This window comes from Nothobranchius furzeri, chromosome 18 (genome assembly GCF_043380555.1).
Source record: "Nothobranchius furzeri strain GRZ-AD chromosome 18, NfurGRZ-RIMD1, whole genome shotgun sequence".
In the NCBI taxonomy this organism is placed as follows: Eukaryota; Metazoa; Chordata; class Actinopteri; order Cyprinodontiformes; family Nothobranchiidae; genus Nothobranchius; species Nothobranchius furzeri.
This window is the reverse complement of record NC_091758.1, coordinates 40,674,056-40,700,420: the sequence shown is the minus strand read 5'-3', so window position 1 is coordinate 40,700,420 and position 26,365 is coordinate 40,674,056. Positions and strand designations below refer to the sequence as shown.

At 42.7% G+C, this 26,365-nt stretch overlaps 2 protein-coding genes across 4 annotated transcripts; one reads left to right on the top strand and one right to left on the bottom strand.

Moving 5' to 3' along the window:
• Positions 1-340: 340 nt before the first annotated feature.
• LOC107396128 (tubulin beta-4B chain) lies at positions 341-5,700 on the bottom strand. Its single transcript, XM_015975680.3, has 7 exons — positions 5,544-5,700; positions 5,237-5,345; positions 4,414-4,524; positions 1,816-2,060; positions 1,403-1,725; positions 976-1,320; positions 341-907 (listed from the first exon to the last, which is right to left on the bottom strand). The coding sequence occupies exons 1-7, from the start codon at positions 5,598-5,600 to the stop codon at positions 760-762; spliced, it is 1,338 nt and encodes a 445-aa protein (XP_015831166.1). The 5' UTR covers positions 5,601-5,700; the 3' UTR covers positions 341-759.
• A 1,631-nt stretch (positions 5,701-7,331) lies between these two features.
• Positions 7,332-26,156, top strand: nrde2 (NRDE-2, necessary for RNA interference, domain containing). 3 transcript variants are annotated; one of them, XM_015975651.3, is made up of 19 exons: positions 7,332-7,443; positions 8,020-8,125; positions 8,371-8,568; positions 8,652-8,792; positions 8,944-9,203; positions 9,363-9,580; positions 9,752-9,967; positions 10,136-10,325; positions 10,466-10,599; positions 13,280-13,400; positions 14,568-14,743; positions 14,820-14,991; positions 15,061-15,281; positions 15,446-15,923; positions 24,469-24,854; positions 24,940-25,079; positions 25,247-25,388; positions 25,615-25,686; positions 25,825-26,156. In XM_015975651.3, the coding sequence occupies exons 1-19, from the start codon at positions 7,383-7,385 to the stop codon at positions 25,948-25,950; spliced, it is 3,558 nt and encodes a 1,185-aa protein (XP_015831137.3). In that variant the 5' UTR covers positions 7,332-7,382; the 3' UTR covers positions 25,951-26,156. The 3 variants fall into 3 exon arrangements, with proteins under 3 accessions (XP_015831137.3, XP_015831138.3, XP_015831136.3); XM_015975652.3 differs by having other exon boundaries at positions 8,944-9,206; positions 14,571-14,743; XM_015975650.3 differs by having other exon boundaries at positions 8,944-9,206.
• Positions 26,157-26,365: the final 209 nt, after the last annotated feature.

The following is a 26,365-nucleotide window of genomic DNA, read 5'->3' as shown; positions in this document are numbered from 1 at the left end:
TCGTAAATACAGACATTTGTATGATTCAGCTCTCAGAGATCACCGTGATCAACATGTGGAGAGAAATAGCTCGCACTGTCGGAAGACGAGGACGCTGTTAAAAAATGCTGGAATGCCATGTTGTAAACAGTCATTTCTACTTCTACTATGGTGTATTGTTGGATGCCTGCCGTAGAGCTCCATACTGCTTCCTACAGTTTGAGAGAACATTGGCTCACCGCAGAGACAAGCTGCATGAACCATAAACGCTGAGAGTTGTGAAGCGCGTTCCATCTGCGAGCCGCATCACCAAGCAGAAAGTGAATGCATCAAGCAGAATGAAATGAAACGAAAAAAAGAATGAAATGAAAAGCTTTATTTGTCCCAGGGAAGGGAAATTAGAGTTTCAGTACACACCAAGCTTAAGAGAGGAATCCCAGTAACATACAATTTGCTTTTGTGGCACCAAACTGGCAAGAACCTGCAGATGGTCTTCATCACGGATTACAACATCCGTAGTCTGTAATTCAATCCAAAAGAAGAACTGCACCACCAAGTTTTCATGGCTCTGATTGCCCAGCAGCTACTTTCTGTCGTGTCGGCATGTGAAAGATACGAGTTAACAGGAAAAACATTTATAATCCAAACAGGAAACAACAGAACAGGTAAGATCAGGAAACATCTAAACACTCAAAGCCGAGAGAACAATGAAATGTTAAAACTCAACATTCTGACTAAAGCTGGACCATGCTGCTCAGCCTGAGCAGAGGCATGGAGGGGTTAGGCCATATCCTCCTCACCCTCCTCTTCAAACTCCCCCTCTTCCTCAGCGGTGGCTTCCTGGTACTGCTGATACTCCGACACCAGGTCGTTCATGTTGCTCTCTGCCTCGGTGAACTCCATCTCGTCCATACCTTCCCCGGTGTACCTATCACAAACAAACAAACATGTAGGTCACACCAACACCTGCACAGATCTCGTCTGAGTTTTACTTACCAGTGGAGGAAGGCTTTACGGCGGAACATGGCGGTGAACTGCTCCGAGATGCGTTTGAACAGCTCTTGAATGGCTGTACTATTGCCAATAAAAGTGGCGGCCATCTTGAGGCCGCGAGGAGGGATGTCGCAGACGGCCGTCTTCACGTTGTTGGGGATCCACTCCACAAAGTAGCTGCTGTTCTTGTTCTGCACATTCAGCATCTGTTCATCCACCTCCTTCATAGACATGCGTCCTCTGAAGATGGCGGCGACTGTGAGATAGCGTCCGTGGCGAGGGTCGCAGGCTGCCATCATGTTCTTGGAATCAAACATCTGCATGGTGAGCTCAGGAACCGTCAGAGCCCTGAGAAGAATGGACATTCAGCTGAGATGAAGTTTAAATGAGAAGTAAAGTTTAGCCTAACAGCACAGCTGTGCCCCTGTACCGATACTGCTGACTGCCTCGGCTGGTCAGAGGAGCAAAGCCCGGCATGAAGAAGTGCAGCCTGGGAAACGGCACCATGTTGACAGCCAGTTTTCTCAGATCAGCATTTAGCTGCCCAGGGAAGCGCAGGCAGGTGGTCACCCCGCTCATGGTGGCGGAGACCAGGTGGTTGAGATCACCGTAGGTGGGTGTGGTGAGTTTCAATGTGCGGAAGCAGATGTCATACAAGGCCTCATTATCGATGCAGTAGGTCTCATCTGTGTTCTCAACCAGCTGGTGGACGGACAGCGTGGCGTTGTAAGGCTCCACCACTGTGTCTGAAACCTGGAGAGAAGCAAATAGAACAGGGTTTAGATGAGTAGGAAGCAGGCAAGGGCAAAAACACCCCGCTCTGATTAAATGTGATAGATGAACCTTGGGTGAAGGCACAACGCTGAAAGTATTCATGATGCGGTCGGGGTACTCCTCTCGGATCTTGCTGATAAGGAGAGTGCCCATACCAGAGCCTGTGCCTCCTCCCAGGGAGTGAGTGAGCTGGAAGCCCTGAAGACAGTCACAGCTCTCTGCCTCTTTTCTCACCACATCCAGGACTGTATCAACCAACTCAGCTCCCTCTGTGTAATGGCCTTTAGCCCAGTTATTGCCAGCTCCACTCTGACCTGTTATACATAAACAGAAACATTTCAGAGCCACAGCAAAAGAAATCTGTCTTAGTTTTCCCTGAACCGTCTACGGGACCTTCAGAATGGCAAGGCAGCTTTATTTACAGAGCACATTTCAAACACGGGCAATTCAATGTGCTTTACAATTAGCATGAAATGGCACAACAACAAACACGAGAACACAAATTAAAACACACAGATTAGGGCTGCTCAATTAATCGAATTTTAATCACGATTACGATCTGAGTTTTGAACGATTATAAAAAACAAAACAAGCCGATTATTTGCTCCTCCCGCTTGCGCTGCCCTGAGTTGCAAATGAAGCGCTCCTCCACAGTGTTGCCAACTTAGCGACTTTGACGCTATTTCTAACAGCTTTTCAGACCCCCTTCTTGACTTTTTAATCCTAAAAGTACCTAGCGAACACCTCAGAAACATCTCTGGTAACCCTTAGCTACTTTCTGGATAACTATCGTCGACGTTTCCTGCAGGTTAGCTAAACACTCCGCCTGCACTCCGGACCGTTCTTCAGGACATTAGGAAAGGGAATGATGTAGTGATGTGTCGGTCGCTAAAGACAGCTCTCGGAGCCGCCCTGCTCCCTGTTGGAGTAACCAGAGTGAGTGACACACACACCGCACCTGCGGACTCCTGAGCCGCTAAAAACAGCTAAATGTGCGCGTGCGGCGCGCTAAACACACGTGCAGCTTGCCCCTGATTGCTGTGAGACCGGGTTGGGGGGTGGGGGGTGCAGCTGTGGTTGGGACAATTATTACATTAACTGATGGACTTGTAAATAAATAGTTTGTAAATAAGGTAGAAATAACTTCCTCACGCTGATAAATAATAACTAATCTCTCTGAGGACACGGTGCTAGTGCACTCTCCTACAGCACCTTGACACAACTCAATAAATGTTATGCAACATTTTGTGAACATCAATTTATTTGCATTTATTTGTTATAAATGCCACTGTATAATTCTTGCTGTCAGTATTTGCAAGATATTGGTATTTGGTTCTGTACTGGTTAGACTTAAATGAGTTAAACCAAGGTCTACAGCCCTTGAGCTATAAGTATATTGGTCTTTTATACTGGGAATCAGGAGTTCTTTTAGTGATCATCTTGTTTCTTATTTTTGTCCTGATTGTGCTCTGAGCAATTTTATGACTGAATAAAAACAAATAAAATCAACATAAATTGAAAAATCGTCCTAAATAATCGTGATCTCAATTTCAGTCACCATAATCGTGATTATTATTTTTGCCATAATCGAGCAGCCCTAACACAGATAAAATTATAATTTAGAGCTAAAAGGAAAAGACAGAATGAAAGTTGAGCTGTTCCATCACAGATTACAGTGGAGACGACGCAGCATAAGTACATGAGGGTTTATGTTTTGAGTTGGGGCAGATCTGAAGTGCTGGGGGAGCCGATTCCATACGTGAGCAGCATAGTAGCTAAAAGCATCTTCACCGTTTGGTTCTGACCCGAGGTTCTACCAGCTGATTGTTTCCTAAGAATCTCAGAGCCCTGCTGGGTGTTGATACAGGAATGAGATCTGACAAGTATTTTGGTCCCAGCCATTGAGTGATTTATAAACTGCCCGTGCTCAGCTTCCGACCGAGTCCTCCAAACACACCCACATCACCCCGCTTCTCCTCCAGCTTCACTGGCTGACAGTCAACTTCAGGGTTCATTTCTACATCCTGGTTCTGGTCTTCAGGGTCTTACATGGACAAGCACCATCATACGTTGGTGATCTTCTCAGTCCCTACACCCCCAGCAGGTCCCTGAGGTGACCAAAGCCTACTGGTTGTGCAGCACCAGGCTAAAGACCAAAATGACTAATCATTTGCTGCTGTGGCCCCCAGACTCTGGACCTCTTTCCCCCTGGGCCTGAGATCTGTGGACTCAGTGGTCTCCTTTAAAAAGCAGCTGAAGACTCACCTGTTCAGGATTTGGTGTGCTCTTCCTACCTATTCCGCCTTTCTCCGGATCCACTGACATTCCTCTTTCCTATTCATTTTCTCTCTTCTTTTTCTTACATTTTTTAATCACTATTCTGTTTCTCTTTTAAATATATTTTAATTTTAAGATTATTGTTTATACTTTAATTTTTGTGAAGCACCTAGTGATTTTTATCTTGAGAGGCGCTATGTAATGTTTTTCTTTCTTACAACAAAAGTATAACTCATTTCCAATCTAAAAAAAATACGTTTTGTGGGATTTAAAAAAACTAAATCCACAAAACTAGGCAGGGTTAGTTTCCCCCAGAGCTTTACCCCCCCCCCCCCCCCCCCCCAGGCTTATCAGGTTTTTTTCTGCTAGGATTACATTAAAAAGACTCACCAAAGACAAAGTTGTCAGGTCTAAACACCTGACCAAAAGGACCAGACCTCACAGAATCCATTGTGCCTGGTTCCAAGTCCACCAGCACAGCACGAGGGACATATTTGCCACCTAGTAAAGAAAAACACCCAAAAAACAACCTGGATAAAAAAAATGCTTTAACACGCTCCTTTAGCAGTGCTAAGAAGCTCCAGGCTAAAAGACAACGAATCTTGGCAGCAATCAAGTACAGGAGAACAAGTCAAATACATTCAAATATAAATGCAAATGTGGATTTTTAACAGATTCTAATCTAATGTGGATCAGAGTATGACTACTTATATATTTCTGCGATACTTCATTACCATTAATGCTCTGCTCTTGGTGAGAAAAACCTATAAAAATCTACAGAATTCTACTAAAAACATAAATTCAACTGTATAAAGCATTCACACATCGAACATATGTTTACAATAAATGTCCAAGTGGCTGATTTACCTACAATTACTCTAATTATGTTTGTGTAAAAAACATTTCAGCATAGTATTTGTATTAAAAAAGATGACAAGAAAACAAAAAACAATCGAAATTCTTTAGAAATTAGTTTTTTCGTGTTCACAACCAATTTAAGCGTATGAATTAATCCATGTAGCTGTTTGTAAGTTTGCTGTATCATGGAAACTGATCCATGGTAACCATTTACTTGAGGTGAGCGAATTTAAGGCCCCCTGCTGGATGGAAACAGTCGTAACAGGCTTTCCATGAGGTATTGTATTACATGGCTCATCCACAGATATCTAATCCAACTGAGTAGCTGAGAATGCTTAGCAAAGCCATGTTAGACCTGAAGCCTCGTTGTAATACACGTTGATACGCTCCAGCTGCAGGTCGCTGTCCCCTTGGTACGTCCCGGTGGGGTCGATGCCGTGCTCATCGCTAATCACCTCCCAGAACTAGAATAAACGAAAATGAGAAACTGCGGTTAATTTATATAGTTTACTGGAAGACTTCACCCTCTCGAGCCAAGACCAACCGTTAGCCAGTATTTCCGCTAAGTAAGCTAACATTTAGCAGCCCGCGCAAACTATGTTCATCTTGTATACCGTGTTCCAGTGAATTACGGTTTCACTTTTGGTTCAAACGTTTCGTACCTTCGCTCCGATTTGGTTGCCACACTGGCCAGCCTGCAGATGTACAATTTCTCTCATTTTTTTATCCAGAAACTTGTTGTGATACAGCAACGGTGGTAAAGTTGACTCTCTTCAGCACTCCAGCAACGGAATAACCCAACTAGAACTAGGCGGTTGAAGCCTACTTAACCGTTGATGATAAATGGATGCAATTGGACAAACAAGATGTCAATCAACGTAATACAAGTACCCCATTGGCTCATCAAACTCATTTTTAGATTTTATTGACAAATGATGCCATCGCTTTTGGGTCCCAGCCGGAAAAAAGGAAGAAAAAAATGAGACCCGTTTCTGTGGAAATAACCAAACCAAACTTTCAGTCTTTTGTCAACAAACCTGAGTGCATACAAAATGTAGACTTCAATTACTCAAGTTTTAAATTTGTTGTGATCAAAATTGTATGCAATAATTAATTTGTTTTTAAAATGAGTATGGCTCCATTTGTTGGCTAAAGGATCTTTCCCTTAAACACTGGAAGATGCTTTCTTGTTTTTAAGATTAGTAATATGCAGGTGAAAGTTCTCAGTCATCCAGTCATCGTAATCTAAAAGGATTCAAATGAAGGCAACCAAACCAAAGATTAGTTTGAATATTTTAGGTCAGTTGAATTAATAATTTGGTTTTCTGTGAGACCTATTTGTGTACAAAGAATTTGCCAAACAGAATAAAAACCTGAATTAGAAATAATACAGCTTAATATGCTGTTGTGAAGCAAAACTATTATCCAGCCCTTTCTGACCTTTTTTTATTAACTTTATTTAGTAAATTTACAAACAAACATGGCACTTTGACAATGTTATGTCCAAAACGTAAATTCAAAAGAAGCAGTTAACATGCTATAACATTAGTAAATATAAATTAAATAGACAGCAACAAGAGACAAAAGAACGTAAAGAACAAGTAGAGTACAGCTTTCAATGAGGGTACAGCATTTATCATATAGAATTAGGAAATCACTTTTGGAAGTTCAGCTAATATGTTATGTTTATGTTTATGTATTTAGCAGACGCTTTTGTCCAAAGCGACTTACAAGTGATAATCGGCATTTTGCCCTTGAGGCTAACAACAACAATAACAACAACAACATTGACATCAGTCATGGAGAGGAGGGAACAAGGAGTGGACAGTAGAGAGAGGGGGGGGGGGTGCAGGGAAGGTGCTAGTTAAGAAGATGCTCTCTGAAGAGCAGGGTCTTCAGGAGTTTCTTGAACGTCGAAAGTTCGTTATATTTGTTGAGGTGTTTCAGGGATTTCAGATATAATTGAAATTCAATTAAAACAAATTGAAGACAGGGGATGATTGTAAAATTCGTTGTTTATGGATATAAAATTTGGCTAAACAGAGGATGATTTTCTTTATCTAATTCCAAATATTATCATATCTTTAGTGATGTGAACTGGGAGGGGTATTTTTATTTTGATCCACATCTCTAGCTTTTTCCAGAATAATTGTGTTTTCTGACAGTCGTAAAATATATGATCCATAGTTTCTATGTGACTTTCGCAAAAAGAGCAGTTGCTATCAACATCAAAACGAGCTCTTAATAATTATTTTGAAGGATAGATTGCATTCATTATTTTCATAGACTGTACATATACTGGACAATTCGATTTTAAGATGGGTTTCTTAAGCTTTCGGTGGTATATGTAATTTTAGGTAGATAGTTCTTATTTTCTCAATATATATTTTATCAAATTTGTAAATTATACCTTTCTGACCTACTTTCTTCACGTGAACTAGGTCGCGTGACTTGCGTCGACACTTGACGTCATATTTCTGCGACTGTTTACATGCAGCATTATGGCTCTTTTCCCAGCTTTTGCTGAAGCTGCTAATACCAAAGTTGAGAATTCGTCAGAAGGTGATTATTTATTCCTTCGTGTGACACAAATGGTAAAATTACGTTTCCGCGTTGACGGCTTTTCGTGTTTGTCAGGTTAAAACAACAAGTAACTGGACTGAACTCAACCTGAACGTTCGTCTGTTGTCGTAGCCCAGAAGCCAGATTCAACGAGAATTAAAAAAAAAAAATTATTCAGCGTTAAATACTTTTCGGACCAGAAAGTTGTCGCCTCTCACGTGTTTGACATATTCTCATTTTAATTGATTAGCCCGTGTTTTTGAGAGAGCTGTGGAAACGATGTTTCTATTTCCAAACCTTGAACGAGTCCAAATGAATCAAGAAGTCACTAAGAAGCATTTGATTTGTTTGCTGGTTTTCAGTTCTCTTTAAACGCTCCCAACAGTTTGTTACCTTTGACTATTTTCTGTTTACACACTTCTGAGTTATTTTAAGGGCTGGTTTTGCTCTGTATAATAGTTAAAGTTAAATTCCACATCAGTTTGCTAATTAGGTTTTTGTGCACCTTTTGGATACAAGTGCAAAACAGTGCTTTATGATGTCTCAAATATTTTATTGACATTTTTTTCTTTGCAGAATTAGATTGGCTGAACAACAAAAGCTTCCAGACTGGAGACGCCATCTCGCTTCACAGTCGTATCTTAGAGAAGACTGGCGAGAAGCCATACCAAAAGGCGTCAAGGTAGAAATTTTTCTATTTTTATTTTATTTTTCTTGTATGTATCAGTAGTTTAATGTCGAAAATATACGGGTAAAAACATAACTGAGCTGAAATTAGTTAAACAAATGTCTCATTCATTTGTTTAACCAGTCAAATAATGGAATTCAACATCAGTGTTTTAATCTTTTCCTTAGCTTCAAGCAGGTGTTGTTCACTTATTATGTTTTTTTATACTCATTTACGTTATCATAATTATTTGTGAGCAGGGATGCTAGCTCCAGTCAGGGAGAAGAAAGGGAAGTGGGTGATGGGCCACCAAGAAAGAAGAAAAAGAAGAGTGAGAAGAAAAGAAAAAAGAAGAAAAAGCATAAAAAGAGAAGTGAGAGGAATTCGAGCAGCAATGGATCTGATTCTGACACCGTCTATCCCAGTGATCTCATAAAGCAAGAGGAAGAGGAAGACAGGCAAGAATAAACTATTAATTATTCACTAATCTTATTGTTGTTTTGTATTGATGATTTTTGTTCATACTTGTGCATCTGTGCAGGCATCAGGACACTTCCTTAGCAAGTCGTTTCTCCTGGTTGGATGACCTCCAGGCGCCCACAGGGCACCCATTCTGTGTGGACCGTAAACCGGACTCGGCCAACTGGACTTACAAGTCTCTGTACAGAGGAGATGTAGCCAGGTAGTTCAAACATAAACCTTTGATAGTGTTTTTGTCAAAGTTCAGTTTTGTATTTTTAGTAATTCTTACTAACAGAACACTTTTTTTTATAATGGATTGTTTGGATTGTTGTATTTATGTTCTGACATTGGAGTTCCTGTGTGTGTTTCAGGTACAGAAGGAAAGGCAGCTCCACTTTGGGTCTGGACTCTCAGAGACAGGGAGTCAGCTGGGAGGAGTCAGAAACAAAGAAGAGACAGAAAGGAGGGGACAGTAAGAAAACAGCTGACAGATACTTTTCTACGGCCAGTCGGCAGCTGCTGAAGTCAGAGCCGCCTCTTCCTGTTTCACCTGTGGCTCCTGATGCCCTCCAGCTGAGCTCCTACCTCCCCGTGGGTGATGTTGATGAGAAAAACAAAAGACAAGAGTCAGGTAGTAAGGATATTGACAGTAAACCCTATGGGTTCAAACATAAACTGAACTGATGTTTAATTTCAGACACAAAGAAAGTGACATAATCTCATGAGGAGTTCAGTGCACTTTAATGTTTTATTGTAAGCGACTGATTTCTAATTTTTATCCTTGAATTAGGTGAAAGATTTCCAACGTTGTCCGTAAATCCCCTCGGAGTGTACGACTCGTCCACGGCTCTCTGGCTGCAGGGGAAAGGACAGCAGGACGATCAAAAACGGGACTTAGAGACAGAAGGAAACCCTGTCTCTGTAGTCGGGAGGACTGGAGAGTTTAACCGGCGGCTCAGAGAGCAGCCGTCAGACACACAGCTGTGGATACAGTTCATACACTACCAGGTGACACCAACTCCATCCATTCAACCTGCTTTATTGATAGAGTCTTAAATATTGGATTTGTGAGAATATAATTAGGATTTATATTCACTTAAATGTCTTAAAATTAGGAAACATAAATATTTTTGCAGGCTTCGTCGCATAAACTGAGCTAAACTTAATTTCCTCCTGCAGGATGAAGTGAGTTCTGTGGCATTTGAGGAAGAGCAGGGTGGTGAATCAGCAGAGCATCGTAAGTCCTCCTACAGAGCCATTCTGGACAAAAAACTGAGCATCGCAGAGCGAGCCGTGGCTATGAACCCGTCCTGCATCGCCCTGCAGCTCGAGAGGCTCAGAATCTGTCAGGAGCTCTGGGAACCCTCAGCTCTGGCTAAAGAATGGAAGAAACTGGTGAGTCTCTATCAAGATAATCAAAATTAATATGTAAAGCTAGTCCGTGTCTGTTCTATGTAAAGTGTTTGTACTCTCAGCTTAAAGCAAATAATTTTGATATTGAGGTTAATTTATCCAAATTAGAGAAGAAATGGACTTTTCTGGGCTTCTGATGTTTGCTTTCAGGTGTTCCTCCATCCAAACAGCGCCCCCATGTGGAGGGAGTATCTGCTCTTCACTCAGAGTTACTTCAGCTCCTTTACTGTAACCAAAGTCAACTCTGCGTATGGAAAGTGTCTGAGCACACTCAGCGCCGTGCGAGATGGCAGCATGCTGTCTCATCCAGCTCCACCAGGACTAGAAGAAGACATGCTGGGTAAATTGGATTTAAGTTTTTCAGCTCTGTTTGCTTGTTTACTCATGAGTTATGCATGAGTGGAACTTTTAACTTGATGAACAAGATTCGGCAGAACACCTAGGCACATTTCCAACTTGTGTTTTCTTTTATTTGTCCAGATATCTTCACCCAACAGTGTCATTTCCTACGACAGTCTGGTCACTCTGAGAAGGCCATTTCTCTGTTTCAGGCCATGATCGACTTCACCTTCTTCAAACCTGACAGTGTAAAAAAACTGTCCACCAAGCAGCAGGTACACAGGCAAATGGATATCTCTGAGGATTTATATCAACCTTCCTGTTAGTGAAGAATCGTTTTCTTCAGCCTGGGAAAGTCCCAGATGGGGGGGTCCCCCAAGGCTCTTTCCTTGGCCCCCATCTGTTTACACTATACCTCTTGTCCCTGGGAGTCCTCCTTCAGCACCATGGTGTTAAGTTCCATTTTTATGCGGATGACTGTTAGATCTAGGAGCAGAAGGCTCTGTATCTGCATTATTGGACTTTTTAACGAAAGTTGTCATGGATGACTGCTATCTTCCTCTTCCTAAATGAGTCCAAAACTGAGGTTATAATACTCAGCCCTGGTGATGAGATTGATCTTGATTTCATGATGCAATGAAAGAAGAATGCGGTCACTAATTCAGGGGTGAAAATCGATGCAGCCCTTAGCCTTGATGCACAAGTGAACATGGTTGTTCGAGCATGTTTTTTTAATCTGAGACGACTGTCCGAGATAAAGCCTCTCCTGTCTAGAGTAGAGCTGAAACAGCAGCACATGCTTGTATCATGTCCTGACTACTGCAATGCGCTGCATGCTGGACTGAGTCAGGCTACTACTGCACGACTCCAGCTAGTCCAAAACTCTGCTGCAAGACTTGTGACTGGGACCAGAAGAGAGACCACATTACGCCAGTGCTAGCTTCTCTGCAGTGGCTCCCGATGTTTTATCGGGCAAGATTTAAGATCCTCCTCCATGTTTTCAGGGTGCTGCAGGGCAGTGCTTCCCCAAATCTTGCTGCAGCGGCGTGTCCCCACCCGGGTCGTTCGTTCCGCTGAGCAGGAGTTGCTGGAAGTCCCCCGCTCTAAACTCAGATGAAGCGGGGGACCGGGCCTTCTCAGTAATGGCCCATATGCTCTGGAATGAGCTCCTTCTGGCAGTGAAGCAAGCTCCATCTCTACAGGAGTTTAAGTCTCGCCTGAAAACTCACATTTATCTACTAGCTTTCCTCCAACATCGTTGACCCAGGCTTTTGTATTTTTACCATTGGTACTGTATGGTTTTGAATTACTTTTACTTGTATGTTTTTATTGATTTTTAAATCTATTTTACATTCTTTTTCCTACTATGTTGTTTTCATCCTTGTTTTTATGCACTGTTCAGCAGCTTAGGCCTCCGATAAGGTGGTGGTTGGTGATATATAAATGAATCTGATTGATTGATTTTGGGTTCAAATTTATTGATCATAATGGATCCGATCAGGGGTTTTATTTATGTTATTTTCTGGTTGAAATGTTGCAAAGTAGTGTCAAGCCTCTTTATCCCTCAGTGATTTTGATGAGCAGGACCTCATAGACATAAAAAATAAACAACCATTGTTTTTAAATATTTAGTTGTACGAAATGAAACATTAAAAAGTTTTAATGTTTTACTCAAAGTTACAAAAGTTTTAAATAAACTCCAGTTTTTCTCAATAATTAGAACAGGCCTAAATTAAAGGGACTATAAGGACGTTTGACAGCCAAAACATGTATAGAAATAATAAATGTCTTCTTCATACATTCTCCTGTAATGCCCTGGTCCTGTAGAATGAGCCCTGGCATTTTTACTGTGATTGCCTGTTTTTCTGTAAAATCACAGAAAAAGAGAGATGCTCGGGTCGAGCAGGCTGCTTCATGCGCGTTCACGCTCAGGCATCGCCCGTAGAATTTGCTATCCGTAGCTTTAGCAGCAGAGAGAAGGCAGTGCCACTTTGTCGCTGTTCCTAACGCCTAGTGACAAAGCTAGCTACATTTCTGAGGACCCTTAGCTACTTTCTGTAGAACTTTCTTCTAGATATTTCCTGCTAATTAGCAACAAAATAGCCATTTTCGCTCTGAACCGTTCTTTGGTTTGACGTTGTTTCAGCTGTCATCAAGGATATAAACGTTACAGATACAATAGATGTCACTGGCGCTTTAGCTCACCTAGTAACACGTCGGACTCCCGTGCTGAAGTCCTGGGTTTGATTCCGTATGTGAACATAGTTTATTTAGAGTTTATTTTTTACATTAATGGTATATTTTTTTACAGTAAGACGCCCAAATTTTTATTTGAGACTCGCCGAACGGCATTGAATTCACAGATAAAAAAGATGTGGGTTCAACTTTCATTTTGGAACAATTTTTCAAGCAAGGGAAGGGAATGATCTGAGCATGCAGGAGGACTGACCCATCATAAACCTCTGTCGGCTGTGCTGAAGAGAAAGGTACAGAACCAAATTATTTTATTAACTAGCTGCGCGTTCTCCTGTCCTCTGTCCTCCAGGCCCCCCCCACACACACACACACACACACACACACACGACTGTCTCAGCTGTTATTTTCGTTAAGGAGTGTGCACGTACAGCATGCGCGCCTCGTGCACGAGCCTACTATTGAAGCTGCCGTTACGCTTTTGGCCTGAGGGGGCAATCACGAGCATAAAAATTCAAAACTCCGTAAAGTCCCTTTAAACAGAAGAATATATTGGGTCTCAGGAGGGTTTATCGCCCTTCACAGGATAAAAACCACAAATTTCCTCATGGTGAAAATATTAAAGAAGTGAAAATCTAGTGAAAAGCTTGTCTACATGAGTTCAGCCACAGGTAACCCTGGGCACATACTAATACACCTCTCTTCTTGTATTAAGGCCTTTGACTGGGCCATCATTAGTTAATCTGGTGTTTTGATGGACAGGTGGAGTTCTTCGAGCCGTTCTGGGACAGCGGGGAGGCGAGAGTTGGGGAGGTGGGGGCCAGAGGATGGAAGGCCTGGATGATCCAACAAGAACAAGGAGGGTGGCTTCAACCCGGTGCAGGTAAAACTAAAAAAACACATCATCCAAAAATGAAGGAATCAGGATTTCAGTCTGTTTCTGCTGTTGTCCTCCTCTTTGGGATAGTGGTAGCTCAGGAAGTAGAACCGGTTATCCAGTAATCGGAAGGTTGCAGGTTCAATCCCGGCTCTGACTAGAGAATGCTGCTCGGGCAAGACACTTAACCTGCCTTGCCTGCTGGTGGTGGTCGGAGGGACCGGTGGCGCCTGTGCTCGGCAGGTCTCGCCTCTGTCAGCGCACCCCAGGGCAGCTGCGGCTACATAGTAGCTCATCGTCACCAGCGTGTGAATGTGTGGATGACTGATTCAATTCAATTCAATTCAAGTTTATTTATATAGCGCCAAATCACGACAAGAGTCGTCTCAAGGCACTTCACATAATAAACATTCCAATTCACAGTTCATTAAGCCAATCAGAAATAATGTTTCCTATATAAGGAACCCAGCAAATTGCATCAAGTCACTGACTAGTGTCAGTGACTATACAGCAATTCTCATACTAAGCAAGCATGCAGCGACAGTGGAGAGGAAAACTCCCTTTTAACAGGAAGAAACCTCCAGAGAATCCTGGCTCAGTATAAGCAGCCATCCTCCACGACTCACTGGGGATCGAGAAGACAGAGCAGGCAGACAAAGACACAGACACACACACACACACACACACACACACAGACAAGTAATGTGTCTATAGTTATATTGTGATGTCTTAGTAAATATTGTATTTGGTGAAAGATAAACTTTATTGTATTTATCCTAGTGGATCTATAATTAAATGGATAATCTAGTATTAGCACATCAAAAGTCAATGATTGTGTTGCGAAGCGCCTTGGGGGGCTGTGAACCATAGGAAGGCCCGTCTCTGGAACTCACTCCCCCCAGACATCAGAAATATTGACAGTTTCACCCTCCACAAATCCAGACTCAAGACACACCTGCTCAAATCTGCCTGTGACCTCTGATTTTATTATAATTGGTTTTTATTTCCTATGTTCTTTTCTTCGTTGTGTTTTATTGTTGTTTTAATGTATTTTACTGAACGTATTTTTCCTGTCAAGTGACCTTGGGTGTCCTGACCTGAAAGGCGCTTTTAAATAAAATGTATTATTATTATTATTATTATACAGGCTTTTTACCATTTTCCATTTTACAGAAGATGAGGACGAGGAGGAGGAGGAAGAAGAAGAGGAGGTGAAGGACAGGAGTCTACCCAGGGGAACGGTGTGGCTGGATGTAGAGTCGATGCGTGAAGCAGCTCACTGGTTACCGTGGAGACCAGACAAAGCTAAGGGCCAATCAGAGGAGGACTGTGAGGATCCAGACAGACAGGTGAATCTCAGATCCGGCTACAGTTTTTGTTTTTGTTGTGTTTGACGTCCTTGTCTCCCGCTCTCACCACCTCTAGGTGCTGTTTGACGACATCGGTTCGTCCCTGATTGTTCTGTCTTCATCAGAACTTCAGTTCCAGCTTCTTCTCAAGTTCTTGTCCTTTCTGGGTCTGCCTGTGGACTCTGTGATCTCCTCTCCTCCTTGTCAGCCGGGCCTGCTTCTGGAGAACCTTTCTCTGCTCACTCAGGGTAAAACACAGTTCCAATCAGTGATGCATTTAGTCAGGAGATGAAAGTAACAGCAAGTGTGCATCTCAGGTAACGACCTCCAGCGTCCTCTGACCTCCTATGAGCTACCTGACCTTGGGATGAACTCTGTAGGTCACATGACCACTCTACAGGGAGTAAGGAAGTGGACGGGGCTCGGGAATCAGGGTGAGAAGTTCCTCACCAACGTGTTTGGGATAATCCAGCCCGTCCTTCCTCCTCTTCGCCGAGGGTTTCTGTCACTCAGCTGGATCCGATACGAGAAACTCAAGGTAGATGTCGACTCACTAAGGACTCGGCGATGAGCAAAAGTCCAGTTTTTCTTGTTTATGAGATAAAATATTTAAAAACGTCACTTTAAAGTCTTACGACCCAAATGAGAAGTAGTTTAAGACTTTAGCACACAGTTGTACATCTCATCTTACTCGTGTTCCAGGTTTTGCGCTGCCTGCACAGCGGCAATAAGAAGCGTCTTCGCTCTCAGGGGAAGAGCAGCAAGCGGGTCGCTAAAAGGCTGCTCAAAGAACCCGACAATCGCTCTTCTTTGGTGTTGTGGCGGGAGTACGCTCACTTGGAGTGGATCCTGGGAAATCTGGATGAAGCTCGGAAGGTTTTCTCCACGGCCACAGCGATGGGAGGAACCAAAGGCCCGAGTGGGCCCAGTCTGTGTGAGCTGTGCCTCCTGTGGTCCCAGTTGGAGGCAGAGGACGGAGCGAAGGGGCAAACGGGCCAACACGCTGATGCAACAATGTCACCGGCAGTCCGTGTGCTGACCCGGCTAGCAGAGGGAACATCCTCTCAGTCCATTTCCCCGGTTTCCATCCTGAAAGCAAGGAGGTCCTATGAGCAGGCTCTGAGTAGCAGCTTGTCAGCTCTGGACCAGAACATTCAGAATCTTCAATCAGACAGAAAAGGTTTCCATCCATCCATCATTTATGTATGAAGCAATATAAAGATGCAGTGTTTCAGCTGTCCAAGATGCTGCACAGGAGGGCTGGTGGGCCACGATACAACATAGATAAGAGAGGTGGAATAGTGTAACAAGTTAGAAGTAAAAAGGGCCTAACTTGTACAAATCGTAGAAAAGGAAAACAAGAACCGAGCCGTAGCTAATACATTTAAAGAGCAAGTCACCCCCTACCAGAGTATTACTCCGCTCCCACTTCCTGTTTGAAAAATGCAACAAATGCTGTTGCCTAGCAGACCGAGAGGGCGGAGCCGCTTACAAATACACACAGGCTCATAACGATGACATTGTGACGTCATATGGTACCAGCTAATGTTCTAGGGTACCTCTTAGCCAATAGCGATGGCAGATTTTAATTCAAATGCAGTGCAGAGTTTTTACCTGACAACGGCGCAATGCTTAGGCAGAAAATTAAAATTTTAACTAAAATGCACTAAAGTGCAAAACTATTGACTACATGTGTCTGCAGCACGATTAGACACGCATTTATATAGTTGATCAGAAAAATTGTTGATTTGAGGGTGACTTGCTCTTTAAAATGAAATCAGTGGACATATTAACAAAACAATGTAGAACTTTATTTCCAGATAAAAAGAAGATAAAAACAAGTAAGTAAGTCGTCGGCTGAGGTGACGGTAATCAGAGATGAGTGAGTGATGCGGAGAGTTTGTTTCAGGGTCATGCGCAGAAGGAATTGTTAAAGTAAAAAGTTTTTAAGCGTGATTTGATGTCAACCAGTGAGTCGGCAGCACAAATGGGAGGTGGAAGGGCATTCCAGAGTTTTGGTGCAACGTGGGAAAAGGCCCGTTCACCGCGTGTTTTGTATGATGTTTTTGGAACAATCAGGAGCTTTTGGGCAGCAGAACGTAGAGGCCGCGGCGGAGTGTACTGAGTCAACAGATCGTGGATGTGTGATGGCCCTGAACCATTGAGTGCGTTAAAGGTTAATGATAAGATCTTGAACATGATATGAAAGTGTACAGGGATCCAGTGTAGCCGGGCCTGAATAGGAGTGATATGACGACGATCAGAGCCAGTTAGAAAACGAGCAGCGGCGTTCTGGACCCGTCGAAGGTGGCCGTCGCTAATGACGACTAGGACGGAGTTGACGTTGTAACTACAGGGGTCCAACAAAGAATGGCCACGCATCATACTGATGTCTTCGGATGTTTATTTGCTCTCTCTCTCTCTCTCTCTCTCTCTCTCTCTCTTATTATCTTCAGACACCGTGAAAACTGAAGAAACACAAAGTTTACACAATAACGGTTTGAACTTATCAGTCTCTCATACCATTGTCCATAAACAGTCTCGTGCAAGCAGAACAGAAAGAAAATGCGCAATAATGAATCACAAAATGTCCTCTCATTAACAGTGTAGAACACATATGCAACATTATACAAACATTATACATGAAACCATACCGTGTGCGCCTCTTGGACCACATGCAGAATGACATTAACGTTGAGGCTGTAGACGCATCTGTAGCCATGTATCCATGCTATGGTTGCTATGGTAGCGCTGTCAAACAAACTCTGATCATGTGACCATTACAAACTCTACCTCCTACAAACTTTACAGCACGTTACATATTTAACAAACCCATATTTTGTAATCACATATTTTTAGACATGTTTTTTAAATCAATGTTACACTTTTATCATCTTATCTAGTAATTAAATGAACCAAATTAAGCATCTCTCTAACACAGAAACATTTGAAATAAACAACTTTATTTTAACTGTCTCAGGGACAGTTACACTCCCACCAAATTACTAAGATTTATGAACTGTTAATAATTTGAATAAATCTAGAAATTTTCAGAACCAAACAGTACTTAATTGTGACAATCTTGCAAGTCAAGTCTAATACTTTAACCATCCCATATACATTTACAGAAGTTCCACTGGAACATTCTAATTACTCTCTATTAGGACCACTAATTTATGTATAGGGCGTTCAAGAGTGGATGGTTTATTGAGCCTTTCACCCTCTTTCGATAGTTTTCTATTTCCTAGTTGTATTCTGGCTTTTTGGCTAGTTGCTGAATCCTAGCAACTACATTTACTGCTGTATGCCATTTTGAGAACCTTTTGAGTCTCTCCAAGAAGTTCCTGTCCTCTACTACCTTTGTACGTAGTATTTGTGTCGTTTTGACCTCTGGATCACCTACCAGAAGGTCTGGAGTTGAGTCTGGTGTGACAAACCCTCTTTCCCACAGGAAATGAGGTCCAGTGAGCCAATTTGAACTTATCAGTTCTGCCACTGTGAGGCCTCTGGAAGCGTGATCCGCTGGATTTTGATTGGTGCCAATATAGTGCCACTGTGCTGGATCAGTTGCTTCTCTGATTCTTTGCACTCTATTAGCAACAAAAACATGAAATGTGCGGGCTTCGTTGTTAATGTAGCCCAAACCCACCTGTGAATCAGACCAGAAATACTCTTGATCAATTTTGAGCTCCAGTTCCTCTTTTAGCATTCTGCTGACTGCTGCAGGCACCACTGCTGCTGTTAATTCCAGCCTTGGTATGGTTACAACTCTCGTGGGTGCAACTCTTGCTTTGCCCATGACTAAGGAGCAATGCACTCTGTCTTCACTCATCACCCGGACATATGAGCACTGACCATACCCGCGATTGCTCGCATCTGAAAAGTGGTGGAGTTCTATTCTTTGGACTTTTCCAAGGTTTTCAGGTACAAAGCATCTTGGGATTTGGAGTTGCTGCAGGTTCTTCAGATCAGTGACCCAGCTCTCCCATTGTGGCTTCAATTCACCAGGCAGTGGCTCATCCCATCCAATGCTCTTTAGACACATTTCCTGTAGAATTTTCTTTCCTATTAGAAGGAAAGGATCCAAGAAGCCTAATGGGTCAAACACAGAGGCGATAATGGAAAGAATTCCCCGTCGTGATACTGGTTTCTCCTCCAGGGCAACTTTAAAGGAGAAGGTGTCACAGCTTACACTCCACCTTACTCCCAACACAGTTTGAACTGGGAGTTCATGATGACTGATGTCCACATCCTGGGCTCCACTAGCTCGTTCACTATCTGGAATTGACTCCAGGACTTCTCTGTTGTTGGATATGAACTTGTGAAGCCGTAATCTTGCCTTCGCACACACCTTCCGCACATCTCTCACTAGTTCAATGGCTGCATTCACAGTTTTTACACTGACTAGCCCATCATCAACATAGAAGCTACTTCTGATGAAGTTGGCTGCTGTTGGATGTTCCCTTTCATTTTGGCTCGCAAGATACTTCATTGCATAATTTGCGCAGCCTGGTGAGGATGCTGCCCCGAAAAGATGGACTTTCATGCGAAATTCTTTTGGCTCTGTGTTTGTTTCACCGTTTTCCCACCACAGGAATCGCAAGTAATTTCTGTCTTCTCTGTTTACATGAAATCTGTGAAACATCTTCTCTACATCACAGATTATTGCAATAGGGTGTTGGCGAAATCTGCAGAGGACTCCAGTCAAACTGTTGATGAGGTCAGGTCCGGTCAAGAGGTGATCATTCAGAGCTGTGCCACTGTACTTTGCAGAGCAGTCAAACACAACCCTGATTTTTTCTGGTTTTCTTGGGTGATAGATGCCTTGATGTGGAATGTACCACGTATTTCCTTCTCTGGGATCATCTTCAGCTCTTTCAGCATCACCTTCCTTGAAGACATTGTCCATGAACCTTACATAATCGTCCTTAAATTTGGGGTTTTTCTCAAACTTCCCTTTCAGGTGCTTAAGTCGCACCAGAGCCAGACGCTTATTTTCTGGCAGCTGAGGGCGTGCCTTAAAGGGAAGTGGCATCTCTAGGTGCCCGTCAGCATTCTGGTGTATTTCCTCATTTAGCAGATGCATGAACTGTATGTCATCTTGTGATATGCTCTTTTCTCCAGGAGCTGTGTCTTTGAAATCTGACTCAAGTACTCTGATGATGGTGGCTGGTGTCAGAGGTGGAAGCTCCTTAACAGATAAGCGATGGCACAGGCCTGTCACTTCTGTTGATGTTGCCATTTTTTGTGAACTGCCAACAATGCTCCAGCCCAGGTCTGTCTTGATTGCATATGGCTCTTCGTCACCTCCCGCGATTACTTGCCGTGGTGCCAGTGCTCTAGAACAGTCGTAGCCTATTAACAGCCCGACCTTGCAATCCATTAACTCGGGCATCTCCTGTGCTATTCTGATTAGATGTTTCCATCTCTTGGCAGTTTCAGAGGTGGGAATGTGTGAACGTTCAAGTGGGATGAAGTCTCTGGTATAGGCAAGTGGCAAGTTGATAAAGCCTTTGGAGTAAAACCCTCTAACTCTGAGCCCACTAACCCTTTCGCTCTGAACAATGGAATCTCTTCCCATCATAGTGGTTAGCTTTAACTTCACTGGCTCTAAACTCATCCCCATCTCCTCACACACCTCTTGATCTACAAAAGTGTTGCTACTCTGCGTATCTAATAAAGCATACACTAAGGTCTCTCTCTCTGGAGTGGTGGTTGAAGAAACCCACACAGGGACTATCATGGATGTGCTCCCACCATCTCCTTTGTCCATGCAGCAAGAAAGTGCAGATATGTTTTCTTCTGCCTGCATTCTATGTGATAACGTGTTCACTGCAGTTGTTGGACGGTCTTCATGAAGAGCTGTTGGATGATGTTTTTTACAAACCCCACAAGTCGCTTTGCGCTTACAGTCTTTTGAATTGTGTCCTCTTTTGAGACAGCCAAAACACAGGTTATTGTCAAGTATGAACTTTCTCTTGTTTTCCACATACATTTGAGCAAAGGTCTGGCATTTATGAATAGAATGGCTTTCTCCACAGCAAATACATGTGACTGAGTTTGATGGCAAAGCATGTGCTTTTCTTTCTATATCAGCCTCATTTGAATTGTTCTCCACTTTGCTGTATCCTGTGGTTGTTCTGTCTGATGCTTCCACACTTGTGATGTATGCATTAGCCTTTGGATGCTTTATGTCTCTAGCTTCAGTGTGTTTCAAGGCATTAAATGATGTTATGGGATTGCATGCAACTTCCGCTTCTTGTGTAACAAAGTCAGCAAATTGTTTGAAGCTTGGATATTCTTCTGTTTGCCGTAACTGCACCGTGACATGACGATTCCAACGAGAAGTCACCCAGTCAGGAAGTTTTCGGAGCAATTTTTGATTCTCTTCACAGTCATTTAACACCTGCAGTTCTTTGATGTATGGCATAGCATTGCTGCAGGCTGTCAGAAAATCACTGAATTGTCTCAGTTTAAGTGACTCTCTTGAACCAATCTTTGGCCAGTTGTTCAGTTTTTCCCTAAATGCACGCTGAATTACAAAGGGGTGACCATACCGAGCATTCAAAGCTTCCCAAGCTTGGTCATATGCTTGGTCATCTTTTCTGTAAAAGCTTCCCTCCAATACAGACTGTGCTTCTCCACTGATGTATTTGCGTAGGTAGAACAACCTGTCGGCTGGATTTGTGCATCGCCGTTCTATCAAAGCTTTGAAACTAGTGCTCCACTCTAAGAACTTAAGTGGGTCCCCTGAGAAGACTGGGGGTTCAGGTGCAGGAAGTCTGGTGAGGACCATTGTGTCATGCAATGCTTGCATTAACAATGACTCATTGTTATTGTTTGGTTGTTCATTGTTATTATTCTTGTAGGTTTGCTCTGGTACGATTTCTTCAGGAGCTAACGGAGGACAACTGACTACCTCACTGTGTGCACTTTTGACTTCTCCACAGACTTCACTTGAATCTGCTTGAGAATAAGCTTTTAGCTTTGCAGTTATTACCTGAAGATCTCGCTGATTTTCTAGTCTTTTAAGCTCTTGCCTTTGTGTAGCAATAGCCTCCTCCATTTCTATCTCGGCCTGCTTCGCAGCAAGCTGTGCAGCACACTCTGCCTTTTTTACATTGATGCTTTGCTGCTCCGATAAACAGCTTGAGCGGTGGCTACGTACTGAAGGTCGGGAGATTGTAGTCCCAAATATTGACTGAGCATATTCTCTGTCTAGCACCATGTGAAGTCTTGCATTTTCTGCCTTAGCATCAAACTCTTCTTGCCCCACTTCACTCATACGTACTTTAAGTATTCTCATCAAGTCCGCTGTTACTGCTGTGCAGGAATCAATTTTTCTTCTAGTCTCAGTAGAAGGGGCTGCCTGCGATCTTATATCTTCGTATGTATTTTTCACTTGTGACTCCAGCCCTTCGACAGTATCCATCATGTCAGCTAATTCCTGGTCAGAGCACTCTTCTTTAAGTTTGGAACGTGTAGCTTTAACTTGTTCTTTCCAGGTTTCATATAGTTTGATAAATTTACTCTCCTTCTGAGAAAACTCTTGTTGCTTAAGTTCTAACATTTTGGGTGTTAACTTTCGCTCCCTTGAGGATTTCCTGGGCTCTAGTCTTGAAGTATTAGTGGCAGGCTTCTGCTTTATTTCTATTTTAGCATGAATATCACCTATGAGTAACTCCAATTTCTCCCTTTCAACATCATCAGTCTGTAATTTCAATTGTTCATTCAATCTACTTAGCTCTTCCTTAAGGGAATCCATTTGTTCTCAGAATTCTTCAATATGTGATTTTTCTGTGTTTACTGACATTGCACATGTTTCAGCAAACCTGCTGCATAACAAGTCGTTGCTATATGTATATGCGATCCTGGCAAACATATAATTCTCAATACAACCTGATTCTTGCAACAATTTTTCTTAACAACACCCCTTGTTAGTCTTCCTTTAAGTTGAACTCTTAAACATCATTAGAACACTTTAAACAACACCACTTGTAAATTAAAGGGGAACAGTTTGGCTATGACAGGCTGGTTACCTTTAGCTCAGTACCTTTCTCATACAAAATAAATTATTATATTAATAGACCTCTCCAAACTTTACTAACAGCTGTGGATATATCACAGCCCAACCTGACGTTGACTGCAGAGCCGTTATCTTTTCCTTGAAGACGGGGGATTATACAGTTTTTGCTGTGTGCAACGGCAGAGTTGCAGACGGTTGCAGAGCTGTAGTTTATGATGGTCAATGTCGCCCTCTATTGGTGAAGTCGTGGTCGTTGCCGTCCAAAGCGCCAATAATGATGTTTCCTCTTTCCGAGTTTGCAAGCCTCCTTTCCGCTGCGTTCTCGAACCACACACACTGCGCTGTCACGAACCTTTCTTCTTTTCTTCTTCTGAAACATTCACTGCTTCTTACGTTGAACTTCCAGGCACGTTGGCGGTACGTTTTCACTGTAACTACAGGGGTCCAACAAAGAATGGCCACGCATCATACTGATGTCTTCGGATGTTTATTTGCTCTCTCTCTCTCTCTCTCTCTCTCTCTCTCTCTCTTATTATCTTCAGACACCGTGAAAACTGAAGAAACACAAAGTTTACACAATAACGGTTTGAACTTATCAGTCTCTCATACCATTGTCCATAAACAGTCTCGTGCAAGCAGAACAGAAAGAAAATGCGCAATAATGAATCACAAAATGTCCTCTCATTAACAGTGTAGAACACATATGCAACATTATACAAACATTATACATGAAACCATACCGTGTGCGCCTCTTGGACCACATGCAGAATGACATTAACGTTGAGGCTGTAGACGCATCTGTAGCCATGTATCCATGCTATGGTTGCTATGGTAGCGCTGTCAAACAAACTCTGATCATGTGACCATTACAAACTCTACCTCCTACAAACTTTACAGCACGTTACATATTTAACAAACCCATATTTTGTAATCACATATTTTTAGACATGTTTTTTAAATCAATGTTACACTTTTATCATCTTATCTAGTAATTAAATGAACCAAATTAAGCATCTCTCTAACACAGAAACATTTGAAATAAACAACTTTATTTTAACTGTCTCAGGGACAGTTACAGACGTCAATGCGGGATGTTATGAAGGGGTGGATGACCGACTCAAGATGCGGTCTCTTTAGGATCGGCTTGAGTCCGGAGATGCAGCGAAGGTGATAGAAGCATGATCGGACTATGGCATTGACTTGTGGCGACATTATCAAGTCAGAGTCAAGTTTCCCACCGAGGCTGGTGACATCGTTGGTAAGAGAAATAGTTGGTGGTAGTTGGAGGTGCTGAGGCGGGGGGGGGGGGGGGGGGGTTAAATAATTGCTTCAGTTTGGTTGGGATTGAGTTTGAGGAAATTTGAGTCCAGCCACCTTTGGATTTGGTTTGATTTTAAACAATCTCTGGGTGTTTGTTTTAGTGGATGCTGGTTTTGTGTTGCACGCAAAACACGTTTTCCTGCTTCCTGTAGCGTAGAGAAAAGCCCTCGGTGGTGTTGAAGTAACTTTATATTCTTTGTTGTTTAGCTAGTCTCAGCATGATGTAGACCACAGGGAGTCTAGGGAATGAAAGCTAAAAGAAAGTCAGGAGTTATTTATGTGCAACAATGTCTAAAAAGAACCAAAGGAAAAAAAAAACTAGAAATTCAAGTCCCTCCTGAATATTTGGTGTGTTTGTTTTTTTTATTCTTGGTACTAGGAAGTAAAGAAGACCTGCAGGAAGAGAAGCTGATGTTAAGAGGCCTGGTTGGCTGTTACGCTCTGTTTCAGTACCTAACAGTCGGCATCCAAGCGGCTTTGACCGTCTACAGCCAGGCCAGAGACAAGATGGAGGAGCTGCACCGAAAACGGGCGCCTGACTCGGTTAAACCCGGCGGCATGGAAGCGAGTTTCCCTGCAGCTGATTCCAGCCTCACTGACCGGCGTTTGGCCTCAGAGTGTGAGGCGCTGGCGGTGCAGCAGGTGGCGCTGCTGAGGTTCCACACCAACATCAGCGTGTTTCCTTTGGTGACGCTGAGACAGACGCTCACTTCTGCCCTCTCCGCCTGGCCCAGCAGCGCCCCGCTCTGGTGCATTTACCTTCAGGTACAGTCCTCACAGACTCCGATTAGAAGTTTAAAACGAGAAGCTGGACCTGCAGAGGCTGACAGGTGTGTGACTCGTGTTTCAGCTGGAGAACCATTACCACAGTGCCGGCCGGGCCCGCCGTTTTTTCCACGCTGTAACCAGAGACAGCAGCAGCGTTACACCCCGTCTGTTTGCTATTGTTGCTGAACAACAAAGGAAGCAGCTGGTGGACGCTGCTCAGAGGTAAAACCATCAGTAATAACGCTAATTAGCTGCATTAAACAACAAACACAACCTGTTGTTGCAACCATACCTCCCTGCTTTTGTCCTTTTGTTTTGCCTGATATTTAGCATCAGCTCTGTGCCACATTTGAGTCAAACATCAGATGTATTTTTCATGGTATTTTTAGATCTTGTTGCTTCGATGAGCCCCTACCCGTACTGCCAGAAAACGGCCTCAGCAACCGAATCCGAGGACTGTTTGAGAGCGCCATAGCAACAGAGATGGGTGCTCACTGTCCTTTATTGTGGAGGATGTACGTCCACTTCCTGGTAAGACAGTAAATTCTTCACATATTTGCACACATAATCACTGAGTACAGAAGGGCAGTGTCGCTGTAGAAGCACCGAGAGTCTACGGTTCTTCTGTTCAATAAAGTTGGGGACATTTTTTAAATCACTTATTTGTTTAGATTTTGTGTCTTTTTGGCATTTTGCAAAATTTTCAATTATTTCCACTCGTTTAAAAATAAAAGTTGTGTCTTTTGTGACTTAATAGATGTCTGAAGGTAAAGCAGATAAGGCCAGAGGGATCTTTTATAAGGGCTTGCAGAACATCCCCTGGGCGAAGGTGAGGCAGCCATTAAAGTTTTATTACCCTAGCTGCAGAAAATCTCTTTCTAAGTTTTAAAACATGTATAAACTGGATTTTTGTTCCATTTTAGTGTTAAACTCGACTTGTTGATTTCTGTGTGTTTGGGTGGATCAGGGCTTGTACATGGATGCAGTGCAGATGTTTCCTGAGCATCTGCAGGAGTTCATAGACCTGATGACGGAGAAGGAGCTGCGACTGAGGCTGCCTTTGGAAGAGCTGGATATACTGCTGGAGGACTGAAAACGCCAGGCTGCAAGAGAATCAAACACATAAAAAGTTTTAGTTATGAACGATTCTTTTGTACATTATGTTCTGAACTGATTTTAAAACCTAATTTTGTCCACAAAAGTTCCTGTATATTGATGCTGTGTTGGACGTTTATATTTTTAGGTTTGCAAGGTTGTGTTCACATTAAAAATTTAACCTAGTTCAGGTTATAAACCAAATTATGGCACACAACGTGTACTTATTCAATAGAAAATATTAATAATCTAGAAACATAAATACTAAAAATATTTGTTCTTTTGTTTTACAACAAGTTTGCTGTTTCTTTGGTGACATATCCAGGTTTTTGTTTACCTTTACTTGTTTCAACGACATCTGCAGTTTTCCTCAGAAGTGTCAGTCGATGAACATCAAGGAACAAATGACACTT